We start from the raw sequence: 22820 nt of genomic DNA, 5'->3' as shown, positions 1-22820 counted from the left end.
GACGGCAATACAAATCAATACCTGAGGGGAGCATAATGGGGCAGTGTATGAATGTTCCTCTGCTAATTCTATTTTTCTAGGTCTACATTATATTTATTTTAAAGTCAACTTATCACCTTGAGATGCTTTTGAATGTGTGTTCATCTGTTAAGTAACATTCTGTGCCCTGCGCAGTGCGCACCCTCTCTGTGATTGTTTAAAGCTGGGCTTCCAAGCTTCCCTCATTAAGACCAGATGCTGTAGGCACTGTGCATTGTAACTACACTGTCTAAAGCGTAGCTCACAATCTTCACTTGTCCCTGAATGTAGCTCTAGTTTATATTGTTACAAAGGAATGTCACCTAACAGCTGTTGTAGAACAGGCTTGTACACATGAAAAGTGCAACAGAGATATAGGGACTAATAGATTAATTATTTCTTAAACAAAAAATAGCCAGAGTAAGAAATCTAGAGATATAACATATACATATACATAACTTATACATAACATATACATAACATATACATAACATATACATAACATATACATAACATAAACATAACATATACATAACATATACATAACATATACATAACCTATACATAACCTATACATAACCTATACATAACCTATACATATACATAACATAACATATGTATAACATATATATAACATAACATATACATAACATATACATAACATATACATAACATATACATAACCTATACATAACCTATACATAACATAACATATACATAACATATACATAACATATACATAACATATACATAACATATACATAACATATACATAACATAAACATAACCTATACATAACCTATACATAACCTATACATAACCTATACATAACCTATACATAACCTATACATAACCTATACATAACCTATACATATACATAACATAACATATGTATAACATATACATAACATAACCTATACATAACCTATACATAACCTATACATAACCTATACATAACATATACATAACCTATACATAACCTATACATATACATAACATAACATATGTATAACATAACCTATACATAACATAACATATACATAACATATACATAACATATACATAACATATACATAACATATACATAACATATACATAACATAACATATGTATAACATAACATATACATAACATAACATATACATAACATAACATATACATAACATAACATATACATAACCTATACATAACCTATACATAACCTATACATAACCTATACATAACCTATACATAACCTATACATAACCTATACATATACATAACATAACATATGTATAACATATACATAACATATACATAACATATACATAACATAACCTATACATAACATAACCTATACATAACCTATACATAACCTATACATAACCTATACATAACCTATACATAACCTATACATAACCTATACATAACCTATACATAACCTATACATATACATAACATAACATATGTATAACATATACATAACATAACATATACATAACATATACATAACATATACATAACATATACATAACATATACATAAAATATACATAACATATACATAACATATACATAACATATACATAACATATACATAACATAACCTATACATAACATAACCTATACATAACCTATACATAACCTATACATAACCTATACATAACCTATACATAACCTATACATAACCTATACATATACATAACATAACATATGTATAACATATACATAACATAACCTATACATAACCTATACATAACCTATACATAACCTATACATAACATATACATAACCTATACATAACCTATACATATACATAACATAACATATGTATAACATATACATAACATAACATATACATAACATAACCTATACATAACATAACATATACATAACATATACATAACATATACATAACCTATACATAACATATACATAACATATACATAACATAACATATGTATAACATAACATATACATAACATAACATATACATAACATAACATATACATAACATATACATAACATAACATAACATAACATATACATAACCTATACATAACCTATACATAACCTATACATAACCTATACATAACCTATACATATACATAACATAACATATGTATAACATATACATAACATAACATATACATAACCTATACATAACCTATACATAACCTATACATAACCTATACATAACCTATACATAACCTATACATAACCTATACATAACCTATACATATACATAACATAACATATGTATAACATATACATAACATAACATATACATAACATATACATAACATATACATAACATATACATAACATAACCTATACATAACATAACCTATACATAACCTATACATAACCTATACATAACATAACCTATACATAACATAACCTATACATAACATAACCTATACATAACATAACATATACATAACATAACATATACATAACATAACATATACATAACATATACATAACATAACATATACATAACATAACATATACATAACATAACATATACATAACCTATACATAACCTATACATAACCTATACATAACCTATACATAACCTATACATAACCTATACATAACCTATACATAACCTATACATAACCTATACATAACCTATACATAACCTATACATAACCTATACATAACCTAACATATACATAACATAACATATACATAACATAACATATACATAACATAACATATACATAACATATCATATACATAACCTATACATAACCTATACATAACCTATACATAACCTATACATAACCTATACATAACATAACATATACAAGGTGCATAAAAAAAGGAAAAAAATGCAGTTCTGTTTGTTTGTTAGGCACTGATGTTGCAATAAGATGGACTATCACTTGTTAGGAATCTCAGTCACAAGTTATAACTATTACATTCCTATTCGGTATGATTTTTGAGATCAGTGCTTTTGCATTTTCACTTTTAGTTAAATCGGTAGCAAACAGATCAAGCCAATGGGTTAGAAGAGCTCTGTGAAGTGCTTCACATGTCATATTGCAGGGATTTATTATTAATTATTTCTTAAACAAAAAATAGCCAGAGTAAGAAATCTAGAGATATAACATATACATATACATAACTTATACATAACATATACATAACATATACATAACATATACATAACATATACATAACATATACATAACATATACATAACATAAACATAACATATACATAACATATACATAACCTATACATAACCTATACATAACCTATACATAACCTATACATAACCTATACATATACATAACATAACATATGTATAACATATATATAACATAACATATACATAACATATACATAACATATACATAACATATACATAACATATACATAACCTATACATAACCTATACATAACCTATACATAACCTATACATAACCTATACATATACATAACATAACCATAACATATGTATAACATATACATAACATATACATAACATATACATAACCTATACATAACCTATACATAACCTATACATAACCTATACATAACCTATACATAACCTATACATAACCTATACATAACATAACATATACATAACATATACATAACATATACATAACATATACATAACATATACATAACCTATACATAACCTATACATAACCTATACATAACCTATACATAACCTATACATAACCTATACATAACCTATACATAACCTATACATAACCTATACATATACATAACATAACATATGTATAACATATACATAACATAACCTATACATAACCTATACATAACCTATACATAACCTATACATAACCTATACATAACCTATACATAACCTATACATATACATAACATAACATATGTATAACATAACCTATACATAACATAACATATACATAACATATACATAACCTATACATAACATATACATAACATATACATAACATAACATATGTATAACATAACATATACATAACATAACATATACATAACATAACATATACATAACATAACATAACATAACATAACATATACATAACCTATACATAACCTATACATAACCTATACATAACCTATACATAACCTATACATAACCTATACATAACCTATACATAACCTATACATAACCTATACATATACATAACATAACATATGTATAACATATACATAACATAACATATACATAACATAACATATACATAACATATACATAACATATACATAACATATACATAACCTATACATAACCTATACATAACCTATACATAACCTATACATAACCTATACATAACCTATACATAACCTATACATAACCTATACATAACCTATACATATACATAACATAACATATGTATAACATATACATAACATATACATAACATATACATAACCTATACATAACATATACATAACATATACATAACATAACATATGTATAACATAACATATACATAACATAACATATACATAACATAACATATACATAACATATACATAACATAACATAACATATACATAACATATACATAACATATACATAACCTATACATAACCTATACATAACCTATACATAACCTATACATAACATATACATAACCTATACATAACATATACATAACATATGCATAACCTATACATAACCTATACATAACCTATACATAACCTATACATAACCTATACATAACCTATACATAACCTATACATAACCTAACATATACATAACATAACATATACATAACATAACATATACATAACATATCATATACATAACCTATACATAACCTATACATAACCTATACATAACCTATACATAACCTATACATAACCTATACATAACCTATACATAACCTATACATAACCTAACATATACATAACATAACATATACATAACATAACATATACATAACATAACATATACATAACATAACATATACATAACATAACATATACATAACATATCATATACATAACCTATACATAACCTATACATAACCTATACATAACCTATACATAACCTATACATAACATAACATATACAAGGTGCATAAAAAAAGGAAAAAATGCAGTTCTGTTTGTTTGTTAGGCACTGATGTTGCAATAAGATGGACTATCACTTGTTAGGAATCTCAGTCACAAGTTATAACTATTACATTCCTATTCGGTATGATTTTTGAGATCAGTGCTTTTGCATTTTCACTTTTAGTTAAATCGGTAGCAAACAGATCAAGCCAATGGGTTAGAAGAGCTCTGTGAAGTGCTTCACATGTCATATTGCAGGGATTTATTATTCAAAGCCATTTCATTCAGTTTAAAAAGTTGATTATTGTGTGGTTATCTAGTACCTTTTTTACTTCATTAACTTACCAAATAGTTTTTATTGATGCAGTTTAGTCATGGTATTCCAATCCCTTAGAAAAAAAAACATTTCATTCAAATCCTGGCCGCTAGGAGGAGGAAAAGATACCCAGCATTTCACAAGCTCTTAATTCCTCTCACCTCTCTGGTATCCTAGTCTATCTTTGTCACCGGAGGAAGGTGAAGAAGTGAGGTGCTCCAGTTTCCTTTGTGAACAAGGGTTTTCAGAACTATGTGAGACCCTTTCTTCCCCTCAGGAACCACTGGATTTACAGTGAGGGGTGTATCAGAATAATCAGGCAGTGAATGTAATTTTTCTGTGGGTGTGTTTGTAGCCTGCTACAGATGTCACGGGAACTGGTCCCTTAGCCTCCTCCTGTTGGGCTATTCTACCACAAGTGTTGTGGGGACATGCACGTTAGCCTCAGGGGAGGGCTGGCAAGTTTGTACAACCCGATGACCCAAGGTAACTCCTTTTCAAATTTTATTTTGATATTAAAAGATTATTAAGGGAAGCGAGTAAAACACTTGGTAAATCATAAAGGATTTTTAAAATACATTTCCCACTAAATCATGGGAGTTTTTATTATAGCTATCTCTCCCAGAATTTTCTGATAAGTTCTGGGTACTCTCTTTTCAGTGATAAGAGCCCAGGGTATTTCAGTTTTTCCTTACCTGGACGATATCTTGGTACCTGCTCCATCTTTTCATTAAGCAGTATTTTTTAGCAGTAGTGTAGTGGTTTTTGGACCTACAAGGACACGGGATTCAGTGAATACCTAGCTCTAGCCCCAGGTCTAATTGTAGAGCGGTTTGTGTTCACTGATTTCTACATTTATTGCTATGACTTAGGGTCACTCAGACTTCTACATCATCAGTGACAGCTTTACAAGTCTGAGGTGGAACCGGTGGAGCTATGGAAAGGATTTTTTCTTCAGACTCCAATAGTGTATCTTGGCACTTTTAGACCAGTGGTTCACTCAGTGCAGCGCTCCAGTGTTAGAATGACACACTGCAGCACTGGGAGCAGGGCGGTGTGCAGTAGAGGCAGAGTATGCGGGCATAGTTTCCTACAGTGGCAGGGGAGGGGTTAAGATGGATTCCTGCCATGGATAAGCAGTTTGGTGTGCATTTCACCTTGCAGCTAACTTTGGCTGTGAAGAGGCGGACATCACTCTGATGGAGCGGTACTTTTATTCACTGCGGACCTTCCCAAACTACTACAGGATCACGAAAAGGGTAAGATACCCATACAGGTGCAGGGGTTAAGGCATTTGGAGTGGGTGTGAGGGAATGCACACTAGCTTTTTAACTTGTAGGTTTTGGGCTCTTCTGAGTATCCTTAGTATAACTTCCTAGGCATTGGTCTACATGGGGTCCTTTACATATTTTAAAGGGACATAGTCTTTCTAGTTGTGGGACATCATGGCGCAATCTGACACTGTCTCCACTGATATTAGCACGGTGGAAGGGGGTACCCCAGAAATTGTTGTCCTTGGGAATAAATGTTTGCTTTGTAAATTGGGGACTGTATTTCCACCTGCACCACTTGTTTAGTGTCTGATCTGTACTGGTGGTACTGCTGGTTTGTATTTCACAGGTTAGACTGACTTTACTCCTGGATTTAAAGATCCTATAGTCTGCAGTCTTTGAGGCTAACCAATCAAGCACAAGCGTAAATCTAATGCTTGGCATTACACTCTTTTTCAAAGGGTATAACCCCAGCCCACCTAGCTATAGATTCTGAGAGGGAATCTTCTATTTCTGAGGGAGAAGTTTCCTCTTACAGTGCGTGAAAGACCTAGAAGATCTGGGAGTTATTGTTCCAGTCCCTGTAGGAGAGCACGGTATGGGATTTTACTCAAATCTTTTGCATAGTTCTAAAGAAAGAGGGAACCTTTAGACCCATCCTGGAGCTAAAGATCTTGAACAGGTTTTTTCAGGTACCTTCTCCTACTGGTGGTTTAGGGCCTATTCATGACAACCATAAATTTAAAGGATGCATATCTACACATCCCTATTCACCCGGTTCATTCCAATTTTCTCTGTTTTGTTTTCCTAAACATTATCAGTTTGTAGACCTACCTTTTGGCTTAACAACTGCACTTTGCATTTTCACCAAGGTCTTTTTGTAATCGGGGCACGGGGGGGGGGGAGTCAGTGGCCGCCCCATACTTGGATTATATATTGTTTCAAGCGCTATCTTTAAATTTTGCTCATCTGCATACAGAGAAACTTCTGTGGTTTCCTTGTTATCATGGATGGAAAGTCAACGTGCCCAAGAACTCATTGGTTCCCAGCACAAGGGTTTTCTTCTTGGGAGACATTATAGATTCAGTGAACATTAGTTTGCTTTTTGGCAGTCATTACAGATTCAGTGAAGATTAGACTCCAACAGACCAATGCAAACTCAAGTTGCAAACTTCAGGTCAAAGACTCGAGTCTACTCCATTGCGCAATATATGGAGGTGATAGGTTTAATGGTGGCTTCAGATGCTATAACTTTTGCATGCTTCCATCTACGGCCTCTACAGTTATGCATGCTGAAGCAGTGGAATGGAGCCCACTCAGATTTATCCTAGACTATTCAGTTGGATCTGGTAGTAAGAAGTTCCCTTTCCTGGTGGACTTCTCCGACTCAGCTTTCCAGAGGTATGTACTTCCTCAAACCCGAATGGCAGATTATTACCACGGATGCAAGCCTATCTGGTTGGGGTGCAGTATGGGAGGAATTCAGGGCTCAGAGAATCTGGTCTTCCAAGGAGGCCCTTCTGCCAATAAATATATTAGAACTCAGAGCCATCTTCAGAGATCTTCAGTCTTGGCCTTAACTAGCTGTGCTTCCAAGAATTTTCATTAATCCTCCAGTCTCTTTGTGTGGTTTTAGAGTAAATGTAGGGGTCAGATGCTATGTTCGTCTCCTTGAGCTGCCTTATACTTTCACCAATTTTTTATTACTTTGATGTTTTTGTCTTGGCTAAGGCCAAGAAAGGTTCTGCAAGCCGGTAATAACTGTGAAATAGGTGTCTGCTGTCTTTCTCCCCCCCCCCCCCTTTTCTGTATTTTGTGGACATCTCAGCTTGGGTATTATTTCTCACAACCATCTAGAAAGAAAACATAATTTATGCTTACCTAATAAAAAATAAAATAATTCTTGGTTCACTAACCCGCCCATGTTTTTTTTTCTTCCAGTGGCAGGAATTATTTGGTTGCACCTCTTTACCCCAGTTATCCCTTCTCTTTCTAATTTTCTCTCTTGACTGGGCTATGCGTACTACTGGGAGAGTGAGATAAGTGGGAGGGATACTTAAAGGGACAGTATAGCCCAAAATAAACTTTCATGATTCAGATAGGGCATGTAATTTTAAACAACTTTCCAATTTACTTTTATCACCAATTTTGCTTTGTTCTCTTTGTATTCTTAATTGAAAGCTAAACCTAGGTGGGATCATATGCTAATTTCTTAGCTTTTGAAGGCCATCTCTTATGTGAAAGTATTTTGAAAGGTTTTCACCACTAGCGGGCGTTAGTTTATGTGTGTCATATAGATAACATTGAGCTCATGCACATGAAGTTACCTAGGAGTCGGCACTGATTGGCTAAAATGCATGTCTGTCAAAAGAACTGAAATAAGTGGGCAGTTTGCAGAGGCTTAGATACAAGGTAATCACAGAGGTAAAAAGTATATTAATATAACTGTGTTGGTTATGCAAAACTGGGGAATGGGTAATAAAGGGATTAGCTATCTTTTTAAACAACAAACATTCTGCTGTTGACTGTCCCTTTAAAGCACTGATAGGATGTCTTTGCCTCCTTCTGGTGGCCGGGTGATGTATTCCCAAGAGTGGTGGCCGGGTGATGTATTCCCAAGAGTGGTGGCCGGGTGATGTATTCCCAAGAGTGGTGGCCGGGTGATGTATTCCCAAGAGTGGTGGCCGGGTGATGTATTCCCAAGAGTAAGGTCTTGGACTCTCACTGGAACCTGGAAAGAAATAAGCATTACACATATTCTTTGTACTCTTGGTATCTTTTGTTGAAAAGTAGTGACATAAGCTTAGGCCTGTGCACGTGTCTGGGGCACTATATGGCAGCAGTTTTGCAAGAATATTATCCATTTGCAAGAGCACTAGATGGCAGCACTATTTCCTGTCACGTAGTGCACTTACCCAAGTATCTCTACAACAAACAGCACTGCGGGAATGAAGGAAGTTTGATAATAGAAGTAAATTGTATGCCTTTTTCTGAATCACAAAATAAAATGTTTGGGTTTCATATCCTTTTAAGAGGTAAACCGTAACAAAAGTAATAAGGTACTGACCACTAAGAGCTGAAAACAAGCTGCAAAACCGTTAAAGTTTAACATAGCAATAACACAGCACACAAATGGTTAAATAAAATATATGTACCCCAAATGAAAAACTAGACCGTGATGATCAGAGTATTCTACCACCTCCACCAATCCTAAGTGCCTTACTCGTGCACTGAATAGATTACAGCACACAAATGGTTAAATAAAATATATGTACCCCAAATGAAAACTAGACCATGATGATTAGAGTATACTACCACCTCCACCAATCCTAAGTGCCTTACTCGTGCACTGAATAGATTACAGCACACAAATGGTTAAATAAAATATATGTACCCCAAATGAAAAACTAGACCGTGATGATCAGAGTATTCTACCACCTCCACCAATCCTAAGTGCCTTACTCGTGCACTCAATAGATTACAGCACACAAATGGTTAAATAAAATATGTGTACCCCAAATGAAAACTAGACCATGATGATTAGAGTATACTACCACCTCCACCAATCCTAAGTGCCTTACTCGTGCACTGAATAGATTACAGCACACAAATGGTTAAATAAAATATATGTACCCCAAATGAAAAACTAGACCGTGATGATCAGAGTATTCTACCACCTCCACCAATCCTAAGTGCCTTACTCGTGCACTGAATAGATTACAGCACACAAATGGTTAAATAAAATATATGTACCCCAAATGAAAACTAGACCATGATGATCAGAGTATACTACCACCTCCACCAATCCTAAGAGCCTTACTCGTGCACTGAATAGATTACAGAAAAGGCACACTAAAAAGCATGCTAAAATGGTTAATGCACAACCGGTCACACTAAAGCCCAGAAACCATAGAAAACAAGGATAAATTTAGTATAGGGGAAGGAAAATACCCTGTGTACAGCTCAAAAGTAGAGCTCTTAGCAAGGGTCTCAGTGAGTCTCTTGTAGTATCTTAGAATCAAGGGTTAATATCTCCTGAGGGGGGTTATTGAACAGGGGGGTTTATAATCATGTTTGTGATGTGATTGAACCTGCTTATGTGTGATGTTTATGGGCTCGTGGTTTGGAACATTGAGGCCTTTGGAAGTGACGCGGCCTTCTGGTTGGGAGCACTTTTTTGGACTGTACGGTTCACCTTTTGTTCAGGCGTAGTTACGTTCTGTTTTCCATTTCTGCATTCCCGGCCGTGTGGCAAAGGAAATTTCTAGTCCGCAGGGGTCTGGTCATAGGAGCTGGTGAGTGCCCCAGCCATTGAGGGTGTCAGGTGCCATTTTTGTTTTTACTACTTTAGTCCAAATTTATATATCCTCTAACCAATTATGGAGGATTCTGATGCTGAGACTGTGCTTATTTCAGATTCAGTTACGGATGATTCTGATACTGAGGCTATTTTGATTTCAGATTCTGTGTCCGGTGACAAATCCGGATTGGCCTTGTTGACACATTTCAACGAGTTTTGTTCTGTATGCCATTTCAGAGCGCCAGGTTCCTCAGGCTCAGGGAATCAAGGGACTGCTGAGCCATCCGCCTCTGGGGGTCCTGTCCTCCGAGAGGCGAGTTCCCTACCAATTCATACTTCTACACATGCAGTGACCCAGTTTCTGATTCCGAGCCTTGTGCCTTTCGTTACAGGATTGCGTGCCTTCGCGTATTGCTCAGACATGTTTTTCAGTTATTGAACGACCCTATCGTTAGCAGATACGGGGATTTTCAGTCTGCTAATTCGAATGGTGCACCTTATTAGACGTGGGGGTGAGGTAATCTCCTGATTGTCATTTGTTTGAGATCTTTCCCAGTTTTTGAAAGATAGGGCTCCGTTTGGCTGGTCCTGCGGGTAGCCATGTGCCTTTTTGGGCATTAACCTCCGGGTTGCCTTATATTTTTTAAGAACAAAATGGAGAGCACCACTGATACTATGTGTGAATGTGTATAATTAGTGTGAATAAAATTTGTATAAGCAGCTGTTATAAAAACAAAAAACAAATAAATAGCAAATGGTAACAGCGCTAATCATTTGTTATTTATTTGCCTTATATTTTATTTATATCCGATGGGATGTCTTTTATTTGTTTTTGTTTCCTTCTGGAACCTTCTGGGATTGATACTCTTTATTACTTCTTCGGAAGTTATTTTGGACATGTTAGTCCTAGGTTAAAAATGTCTGTTTTCTGTTTTTTCCCCTATGAGGGAGAATTTATGCAGCTTGCCGGTTAGGACCCTAGGTGCAGGCTGGTCCTGTCGGGTTTGTTCGGTCTTGCGGCTGTTTAGACACGTGGCGCTGTCCTGCTCGGCTGGTTCGGTAGAAGCGCCGAGTGCTCAGGTTATCATTGTCATTTTCATGTTCCACTAAGCATTCGAGAGGACCTGTGGGTAAGTGAGTCGGGAAGGATTATTTCAGTCCTTATAGCCTTCAGTCATAGATGGCCGGGCCGGGGAGTTTCCCGCTGCGTCACTCTCTGACATCTGATTTCATCAGAACCTAGAGTTTCCTCCCCCATGTGGTGGAGGGTTGGAGGGCTTAACGTCCCTTACTGCAGTTGAGCAGTATGGCCTTCATTTTTAGGCCTCTGGATTTGTCCTTTTGGGCTTGATCCAACAGCTTGTACAGGATAGCTGTCTATCATGCAGAAGGTTTGCAGTTTGAAACCAGTTGCAGCTCTTGACACCTTGCAGGTGTACTCGTAAGCTGTTTATAGTGTATCTTGATGCAGTTCTTATTCTTTGACGTGTACTTACTGTCTGAGTTATAAAAGACTTTTGGGTCTTCTTCCATTGTCTCCGGGGGAGTTAGATCTCCTTTTAGTGATCTGTGTTTTCAGGTGATGGTTGTTCCCTGCGGGGACTTTTGTTAGCTCAGGGTTTTCCAGAGCTGGGTAGGCTTAGTGCCTTTCTCTTCCTTGTGTCCTCTGCTTGTGCGGAGGTGATAGGGAGACTAGTCCTGCTAGTAGGATTTTTTTGACCTTGAGGTATCCCTTGGTTGTCATGAAGCTTTGAAAAGTATCTTCATACAACTTCTAGCCTTGCTCCTTGGAGCGTTGGAATTTAGCTAGGGGTGGTTAATTCCTTTGGTCGGGGCTTTCGAGTTCTTCTCACTATCTGGATTCTCTGGATATGCATCCATATCCCTTGTGTCTGGCTGTTTGGCCAGTTGGGGTGTTTAGTTCTAGGGTAAGGTTTGCCTGAACTATTAGGTGCCCGGACCTGTTTTTCTCCCTGAGACTTCCGGTTGCTGAAGCTTCGCTTGGCCTTTTTCCTGACCCAGTTTTGGGTGGTTTTGGATCTTGGACCTTAGGGCTGGTCGGGGTGTTCCACGGTAGTGGAACTTGGGCTATGTCCTTGCTCCATCTACCTGACCTGGTCATGGTTGGCCAGGTTTTCTGAGTATATAGTAGCTAGTGGTTAGCTGTGTGACTTGCGCCTCAAGGGTTGTTGGTTCATACCCAGCTGCTGGTGCTGGATGTCCAATTTCTGGTGCGCCTTAGGGTTGCATTCCCCTGGTCAGCTTGCCAGTGCTGCAGGTGAATGGGTTGGCTGTGCCTCTGCTTGGCAAGCTACTTGTAGGGGTGTCCTTTTCTAGGACATCTGTGTTGGGAATTAATCTTCCCATTAGTCAGTGGCTTTGGGCCTTGAGGACAGTTGTTGCCCTTCTGGCATCATCCCTTTTCTTTAGGGGATATTCTCCTCCCTATGGAGATGGAGTCCTTGCTTGGGGCTTCACCTGGATGGGAGGTGGCAAGGTGGGGTTAGTTCCCCCTGGGGTCTTGCTGGCTCAAAGTCAGACTTGCTGGGCCTTTATTTTGATAGATCCTTAGGTTTATGGCATTGTCTGTTTTTAGAGTCGGGTTGTACTTCTGCTCTGTGGGGATGGCTGTGGTATCCTTATGCTCGTTCCTGTACCTGTTTTGGGATTCTTTTGTTCCCCTGTCTTGGATCCCAGAGGCTCGGTTGGCCCAGCTGGGTGTGGGTCTACAGGTCAGGATGGCCGAGCGATCTAGGGCGCTGCGTTCGGGTCGCAGTCTTCTCTGGGTGTGTGAGCTTTGTTGAGTTTATCCTGTTAGCAAAGTCTGCTAGGTTATAGATTTTCCTTCAACTTGCTCCATTGATTTCAGAAGAGAGTTTACTCTTCCTACGGGATCTGAGGGACTCGATTGTGGTTTTGTGTTCCCCTTTTTAGGGACCTGTGTATAGGTCTGGCGACTTAGGTCTTGTTGCTTTTGCACTCTGTTTCTTGCTTGGCTGCTTCTTCTTCCTCACAAGTACCCTTTGTGTCATCTTGTTATGGACCCAAGTTCTCAAACTTGGAGTTTTTCAACTTTAGTGTATTACACATTTTTTCATGGTCGAATGCTTTGCTATTCTATGATCAGACACTGGGAGGACTTTGCCTCTTCAGTTGCATTCCGTGCTTGCAGGATGTTGGAGAGATGTCTGTTCTGTCTCTGTGCCCGGTCTTATCTTGGGGGACGGTGTCTCCTGGAGGACTGTTGGCTCAGTCGAGTCCGTTTGCGGTCTCTAGTTTGGCTTCTGAACTAGCAGCGAGTTAGTTTCCTTGGGGCTTTTCCTTAAAAAAAATAAAATAAAATCTCGGCTTCGGACAAAGCGTTTTTTTTTTTTATTGGGTAGAGGTTCAGGCCTGGTGCCCTCAGTATGGGCCGCCTATTGTACCCTCCTGTCTTGGTATTCAGTGTCCTCTATAGCTTGGGTATTGGTTCCCAAAAGTAATGAATGCAGCTGTGGACTCTTTCCATTTAAGAAGAAAAACATAAATTATGCTTACCTGATAATTTCCTTTTCTTCTGATGGAAAGAGTCCACAGCTCCCCACCTGTAATTTTACGTGGGGCATCCTTATTATTCTTCTGGCACCTTTCACCCTGATATTTCTTCTACTGTTCCTTGTTCCTCGGCAGAATGACTGGGAAATGAGAGGAGTATTTAAGCCTTTGGCTGGGTTGTCTTTGCCTTCTCCTGGTGGCCAGGTTCTTATTTCCCAAAAGTAATGAATGCAGCTGTAAACTCTTTCCATCAGAAGAAAAGTAAATTATCAGGTAAGCATAATTTATGTTTTCTTTCAGAAAGGTGATGAGAGTCTACAAGCCACTAGAAGGACCCAAAGATTCTCAAAACTCTAAGAGCCCTTAAAAACCCTCCCACCTCACTAGTTAACCAGTCTTATATTTACCTTTGCAGGAGTAAGGTGAAGAATGGAGGTACCCCCGGTGTTCCTTGGGGAGAAGGGTCCTCAGACCGATTTGTGGCCCTTTTTTTTCCCTCAGAAGCTACTGTTTGAACAGAGGGAAGCTTATTGAGTATTGGCTGGTGGCACAATTACACCCAATGGGAGTTAGTCACAGGAGTTGCAGAGACTGGTGCCTAGCCTCCTCCCGTTGGATCATTGTTGTACTCCACATATACAGATACTTTGCTGTCACGCGTACAGCACTGGATTGGCCATCTACTGGAAGGAGTTTTTTTCTGGGCAGTGGAAACACACGGCCTAAAGGCTATTAGTAGGTACACTTAAAGTTGTACATCATAGCCAGGGGACTATTGTGACTGGCATTATTTATTATATGTTCTGTATAATATTTTAGGTTGCAGGAACCTAATATTGATTCACTCTGTATTTTTTTTTTTCACGTTTAAAGGGATGTTCCAGTCAAAATTTAAATGCACATATATTAATTTCATCTTTGAATAGAAACATATGTGCAATATAAATGTATTGGCAAAAATTATTCTAGTTAAAGTTATCACTGTTTCAGTGTTAACATTTTTGTTTGCACGTGCATGTGACGCATAGCTAGATATTGTCTCTGCACCCACATTTTAAATAATGCAGCTGCTCAGATCATCAGTAGGGCGGGTATCATGTTAGCAACTAACACATTGAGTCATTACCAGATGGTACAAGCACCTTAGGATCTCTGAGCAAGTGCTGTGTTTAAATGCTGGTGTACGGGGCATACTTAAATACACTTTTGAAACAGCTATAGCTTTTATTAGAAGCATTTTGTATATTACAAAATTGCTATTGTTCAATACCGAAATGCACCCATGTGGTTTCTAATTTTGGCTGTAATTTCCCTTTAAGGTTTTTTGTGTGCATTAATTTTATTTAGTGCACGTCGACTTTGTTTGCATGTCTTTGTTTAGTCAGTGTCGGCTTAGTGCACGTCTGTTTAGCACTATTGGTTGTATGCACTTTTTAGACATGCTAGATTGCATGCTTTGCACGTTTAGTAATAGCGTGAATAGTTGTTTTTTTTGCATGTGCAAGTATAGTTTTCCTTTCTTTCTAATGACACGTTGAGTCCACGTGATCATTAATTACTGTTGGGAATATCACTCCTGGCCAGCAGGACGAGGCAAAGAGCATCACAGCAAGGCTGTTAAGTATCACTTATTTTCCCACAAACCCCAGTCATTCTATTTGCCTGTAGTTCAAGGAGGAGGTGAAGTAATAGGTGTCTGATAAAAGATTCTTCTATCAAGATTTTTTTGTTTTGAAGCCAGGGCAGGATTGTTCTGATCTTCCATCACAATTTGGGTATAGCTGTACTCTGTTAGTCTCTTCAGGAGGGCTGTGGTAGCTTTTAAGCAGTTGGTTACTTGTGAATGTGGGCCTTACTTCGTTTTCCTAATAGATTGCTGCCCTATGTCAGAATACCAGAGTAGGCTTACTCTGTTCATTCCTTTTTGTCCACAGGTCTCTGTGAGGAGTCGCTTCCTCTCATACCAAGTGAGATGTCTCCCTGTCGTATATACATGGGTGCAGGTAAGTGCCATTTTATTTCTTGGGAGAGAAAGAACTCGGGCACTTTATAAGAGATGATCGGCACCTTTATTTGGGATATTTCCTGTGAGTACAGGTTTATTAGACAGGGTAGCAGGGCACTGTGAATATCCAGGACATTAGAGTCCTGGGGAGAGAGGCACTTTACTATGTAGGTCCTATCTGTAATTAGGTGTTGTACAATTTATTGGTGGCTCAGTTGGTCGTTCTGCTTATAGCAGCGACTTATATTATTGGGACTGTTTTTTTCCTACTAGACAGGGAATTTGCGGTCCGTTGGAGGCTGTGACATCATGGGGCGCGGCTTTTTCTTCTGTGGCAGCATGCGCTTTGGTTTGGCGCCTTTCCTCCCGGAGTTCACGCGTTCAGTAATCCTCTTCCTCCTGAGACTGGTGTGCTGTTCGATATCGCTGCAGTGGGGTTCAGGTAGGCACCGCAGCTTAGTGCTGTGGTGTTGAGGGTGCAGAGGTTTAGTTTGAGTTAAAAAATTAAAGACAGTTACGTTTTGAAAATTTTGAATTTTCTTTTTTTTTTTTTGTGCTTGCTGAATCTTTTGTTGCAAGATAGATTTAGAGTCTTTGCCAATTACAGAGTGTAAAATTTGCTTGAAGGCTCTAGTTGAACCCCCTTTGCCTTTTTATGGTTCTTACATTGAAAGAACCTTAATGTACAAAGACAGACTGTTTGATTCTCAACCACCACTCTTATGTGAATGCTGTCCAGGAGCAGCCTTTTCCACAAGGGTCCCAATCTGTTTTATCGTCTCATGCAGTGCCCTGCGGGTCCTCTCAATCTCCGGATGGAGTGTACTTGAAGGCTTCAGGCTAACCAGGCTGCTCTTTCCCATAAGTCGGAAGAGGAGGATGCTTTGGTAGCCTCTGAGGGTGAAATCTAAAGCCATGGCACATATTTATTTGTTCATTGGTAGGTATACCATACAATGCACAAGCTTGTCTTAATGCAAATATAAACAGATTCAGATAATGTTAGAGAGACAGTAAGTCTGTTTGGCTCATCCTCAGAAGAGACAGAATGCAACTTAAGTTCAAAACATGTCTGCTCTTATTTCCCTGAGGGGACTGGTTTCAATGAGAAATTATAAGTGCTCTTTTTGCAAGTAAGTTGTTTGCTGGTTTTTTTTTTAATTTACACAATCTGTTTGTTTACTTTGATTTAACATATTTGTTGTTGCTAAAGGAGCACTGTTTAATATCCCTTTAAATTAATTTACATGCTTTTAGGGACCTTTAAATGGACATAAAAGTGCAAAAAGAAAGTATTATAATGTGTTAAAGCATTTTATTATTGCATTGTTACCTACATATAACCGTGTCTTTAAGTTCTAAAGCAGCAATGTACTACTGGGACCTACCTGAACACACTTATTGTCTGATAATATAAAGCTCTCCACCCAGGCGAGGTGATGTAAAATAATCCTCCAGCACTGCAAGATCTATGGTGAGATTCTGAAAAGGCAGATTTTGCTTTACCTCTCCAAAGGGTTGTTCCCTGCTTTTCTGTATGTGAAGGAGAGATAAGCCCAGTGCAATATAGCACTGCATGTCATAAGCGTTCTGCTGCATTTACACTTTGTGCTTTGTATTTTATATTACTTTACACTTCAGGTTAAGTTTTATTACATTTAAACTTTGCTATACTTTGTATTTTATTTTGTATATATCAGTGTATATTTAGGATTGTGATTAAAAAAAAAATCTGATTATGCTTTGTCAGTTTCTGTGTAACTTTAACAAATGAGTCTCATACTTTGTATTTTTATGTGAATCAATTAAAAATAAGTTTGCACTTTTTAAAAAAAAATAAAACTGGAAAACTGGCAGCTTCAACTTCCCAGAGAGCTTCTTTGTTTCTATTTGCCCAATAAGCAAGGAGTCTCCAGTCTAGAGAGAAATTATAGTGCAGTTACAGGGGCTAAACTTACTGCATTATAAAAGAAAAAAGGTTGAACCTGGAAGTCCCAAAGAGATGAGAGATATGCCACCCATATAAAGTAATGAGGCTCTCTGCAGGGAGAGAGAAGTTAACAAGAGAACCCTGAGGCTGATATAAAGTCTGTTTGCAGCAAATACAAATTCAATTGAAATGTTTTCCACTACAATATAACTTGTTTGTGCCACTACTTTAATACACATTACTTTTCATCATATGTGTTTTTTAAATTTTGAGCAAACTTCACCTGTATACAGCTTGTGAGATAATTCAGTAAAACCAGCTTGTTTAAAATGCTTATAGCATTTCACAAGTATTGTGAGCGAGCCTCAGACATACCCTTGGAACTCCCCTTTTCATCCCATTAAACTCCTATGTCCCTCCCACTTTCTGAAGCTGTGTTTTATTTTACAATCAAGAAAATACAAAGTGCAATGTCATTTGTAAAAGATACACAAAAATATACGAAGTGTGATCCTAATTTGTTAAAGTAACACCGAAAATTTCAGAAGATAATCTGAATTTGTAAAATCACTGCTGTATCTAAATGCATTAAAAAAGTAAAAACAATCTCACAGACTGACCTGTTAAGTCTGTGAGATTGTTTTTACTTTTTTACTGCACGTGTGCCACAGTTTTTAAAGATGTCGGAATAAAGGAACTTTTACTTTTACATGAAACAGTATTCGACTATTTGTATTTGAACCGGCCAAGGAGTGGGCTGGGCTTTACTGCGGTAGGGCAATTACAGCCCAATGCCCTTTGGAGCTCCGGGAAGGATAGTGCATGCATAGCTGCCAGGATCAGTGTATTGTTTTGGGATAGACGGAACAGCACGAAGCAGACATCAGACTTCTCTCCATTGGCCGTATCAAAACCACGTGTCTCAGACGTGACGTCAGATGCCATCAGAGGATCATCGAGCCACAGATTAGGTGGAGGGGGTATGATCGAGAACGGATGAAGGGCTTTGCGGCTGGGGTGAGAATATGATTACAGCTAGACCCTGCAGAGGTGAGACTGACTTATCCCAGACACTGTTAGCAGCTAGGATACTTTGAGCCATGGTGTTATTTCACTGACTTTATGACCTTTAATTATTACCTGGGATCTTCTAAGCTGTCAGTATATTTATGAAAATCTTAGTGGTATTCTCCAAACAATGTGTGAGTATATGGCAGGGAATATATTTAACAATCTTCCTTTAGACTGAACCCACAATCAATATACTTCTACTAAGACAACAAATGAAATTAATATAAATACCTGAACTCTTTTATTTAGTTAATATCCATGAACATTTTTTAAATATATTTGCAATAAAAGGAATATGAAATAATATTCTATGCGCTTGAAAACTATTTAAATATGCTATGCAAAGTTCATACACGCTTATCTTAAAAACCAGCCTTATTTACAAATCTTTTAACATCCAAGCAATACAATTTTAAACTGTGCTCTTAAGCAATAGGATAATATATATATTCTGCTATTTAACTGCAATTTATCCTAATACAAAATTAACTGACAATATCAGAACTTGCATAGATGAGTTACTTAGCCAATCAGACACAGATTTAAACAACAATATAATATATAGGCTGTGACTACCAATTTAAAATACAGTATACACTTCTGAATTATTATATATTTGCATAGATAAACAATTTAAGATTGGGATTAGTATAACAATACATAGGCTATGAAATGCTAACTTGAAATATTTCCTTAACTCTGCTACATACAGCAATAGTAAATGTTTACTTTAAATGCTTGCATACAAACAGGCAGGCTAAGAGCTATTTAAGGTTATATAATACAATCTAAAAGCCCAATTAGTTCTTTCCAATTCAAAAATTGTAATTTTACTGTAGTGGCTATGCATATAACTTATCTTATCAAAAACCTTGTATACATCACTAAATAAACCAGTCGATATCCGGTTTCCAATGTTTCTCAACAGGTCCGATTTCACCTCAGAAATTCAAAATTGGGGGTAATGCATATGGAGTCCAATAGTAGGTGTGTGCTTTAATAATAACCACAGCAGTTATTTCTTCTGGATCAGCCAACAACAACCTTCTTTTCAGTCTCTATGCTGGGGTTTAAATCATCTGATCTCACCCCTCCCCGTTTTTTATTATTATCAGTCGTTGGTGAATATTGGAAACGCCCATGGCCTTGTCTTGGATTGGTTCTTTGCAACTGAACATGGATTGGTTTATTTGGTAAATGTGTTGTCAAGGAAATGCATTCTTTGCAACAACCAATCATCTCATGGCTGCAATTTCGCATCATAACACTAGGTGGCAGCAGGCATACAAACAAAACAAATTCACCTTTAAAATTTCTAAAAAAATTTAAACAACTTAATTACTTTTATAAAATTATTATTTAATCAGACCATAACTTTTTATAGCAATTGTTCATAATATTTGTTTTAGATAGGGTGGGGTTTTATTAATTTTCTGATCATTTTGATATGAAACATCAAATACATCTAACATTATATTAAAATAATTTATATTTCATTTATCCTAACAGAAAGTTTATATTTCATAGTCATATCACATCAAAGTAACTTCCATATCTTCATCTCACTATATTTTAAGAGATGTATTTAAAACTTTATAAACATTTATTGCACATTCATATGATATGACTTATTTAATTTCATGCAGGCATTCCATCTCTTTCTAAGTGCATAGATTGATGCCCATGACCAATGGTTGTCTGCAATAAAAATAGAAATAATTATTAGAAATGATCCAAGCGTTCATATGTATTTGATGTAGTCATTACTCAACATAGCAATCATTCATTTAATATCAAATGTCTCAGTCCCATATATATACATATCTGGGTTATTTGAAATTTTCCAAACACATATGAAACTAGTGTTGTTCCCTTCGCAAAAATGTATTTATTTTTATTTAAAATCTAAGTACAGTTGCTTTGAAATCATAATGTAAGCCATGTGCTTTCTCTGTTATCCTAACCCAGACGCAATGTTTAACATCTTGTATATTCCAGTGTTATCAGCCACACAGTATGAGCCACTCAAACAAATCTGTGCTAATTACCAGTCCCTTTTGAAAAATGCTTGCATTTTTCACATCTCTTTAGACGGATCGGCATCTCCCTTGGAGGAAACCCATATATGGGCCTGTATCCTGTTCTAGGTATCAGAATGCTGTCATTTAACATTGGTTCCCAGGCAATCATACAGATCAGTTCCTTGCTAAATTATACAATTGCATAATTTAGCATATTGAGTGTGTGAGATCTCCCAGAAACAATCCTTTGTTCTACAAACAGTGTGCACATCCACAGACTTACCAAATATAGACAAATATACTTCTATATATTATTTAATAATATTTCAAATACCTTGACAAAGCACTGGATATCTGGTTACATTTTTTTCCATCATTCTAGTTCCAGACATCTTTAAATGTTTTTCTAGCAAATCAGATTAGTTCTTAGATTCTCATGGCTTATGAGGCCGTGAAGAAAACGTCATCTTTTTTGAGAACTCATTTGGTTATTGTTTCATCATTACCTAGATAAATTCACGTCTGTATTTCAGAAATTTGTAAAGCAAACACTTGGTCTTGCAAACTTCCCTGTTTAATGAATTCTGAATATTTACTTCTCATCTATACCCTAATGGTATAAACCAACCAATTCTGAATAAAATGATACAATATATATTTTGCTACTTAATCGTATCATCATATAAAGTTCTGCTCACTTAAACCTGGGCACTTTCCCAGACTATTTCCTTTCTTCAATCAGGTACTAGCTATGCAATACATATATTACCCCCCCCCCCCTTACTTATTAGCTGCGTGTAAGACCTTTATGGCTATGAAATTAATGACTTGAGTGGACCCTGTTTGAGCAATGATTTGATGACCACGAATCAGGAGGTTATCTCTCTTGTTTCCACCTATACATAAGTTCATACAGTTTCATGACGCTTTCCTTGTTTGCACAGGTTGTTTTTAATGAAGCGGGATGTTTGTAATAACGGTTCAGTTTCTCGGTGTTGTATACGCCGCTTCCTTGTTTAATGGAAATAACAAAAGGTCTTTTATGTGTAAATATCCCAGGTAATTGCAGCAGATTTTGTTTCATGTTTCCTTCTTTAGGATGATTGAAGAGAGTAGCAAGAAGAGGACGACTATGGCCGAGAAGCGGCAGCTCTTCATGGAAATGAGTAAGTTCATTCACGTTTATACAGCGTCACCTATTTGTGCTTTGCAGCCGTTAAAGGGACATGGAACCCAAAACATTTCTTTCATTATTCAGATAGAGCATACCATTTTAAACAACTTTCCAGTTTACGTCTATTATTACATTTGCTTTGTTTTCTTGGTATACTTTGTTGGAAAGCAT

General features: G+C 36.7%; 1 protein-coding gene across 1 annotated transcript in view; it reads left to right on the top strand.

Moving 5' to 3' along the window:
* DTNB (dystrobrevin beta) overlaps positions 1–22820 on the top strand; it is a 983126-nt gene that overhangs the window by 252497 nt on the left and 707809 nt on the right. Inside the window, exon 3 of the mRNA XM_053709466.1 lies at positions 22574–22641. Coding sequence (XP_053565441.1) covers positions 22575–22641 — 67 coding nt within the window. The 5' untranslated portion in view covers position 22574. The remainder of the gene's footprint in view (positions 1–22573; positions 22642–22820) is intronic.

This window comes from Bombina bombina, chromosome 4, assembly GCF_027579735.1.
Source record: "Bombina bombina isolate aBomBom1 chromosome 4, aBomBom1.pri, whole genome shotgun sequence".
Classification (NCBI taxonomy): Eukaryota; Metazoa; Chordata; class Amphibia; order Anura; family Bombinatoridae; genus Bombina; species Bombina bombina.
The sequence above is the reverse complement of the archived record's forward strand: the minus strand, read 5'-3'. Positions and strand labels throughout refer to the sequence as shown.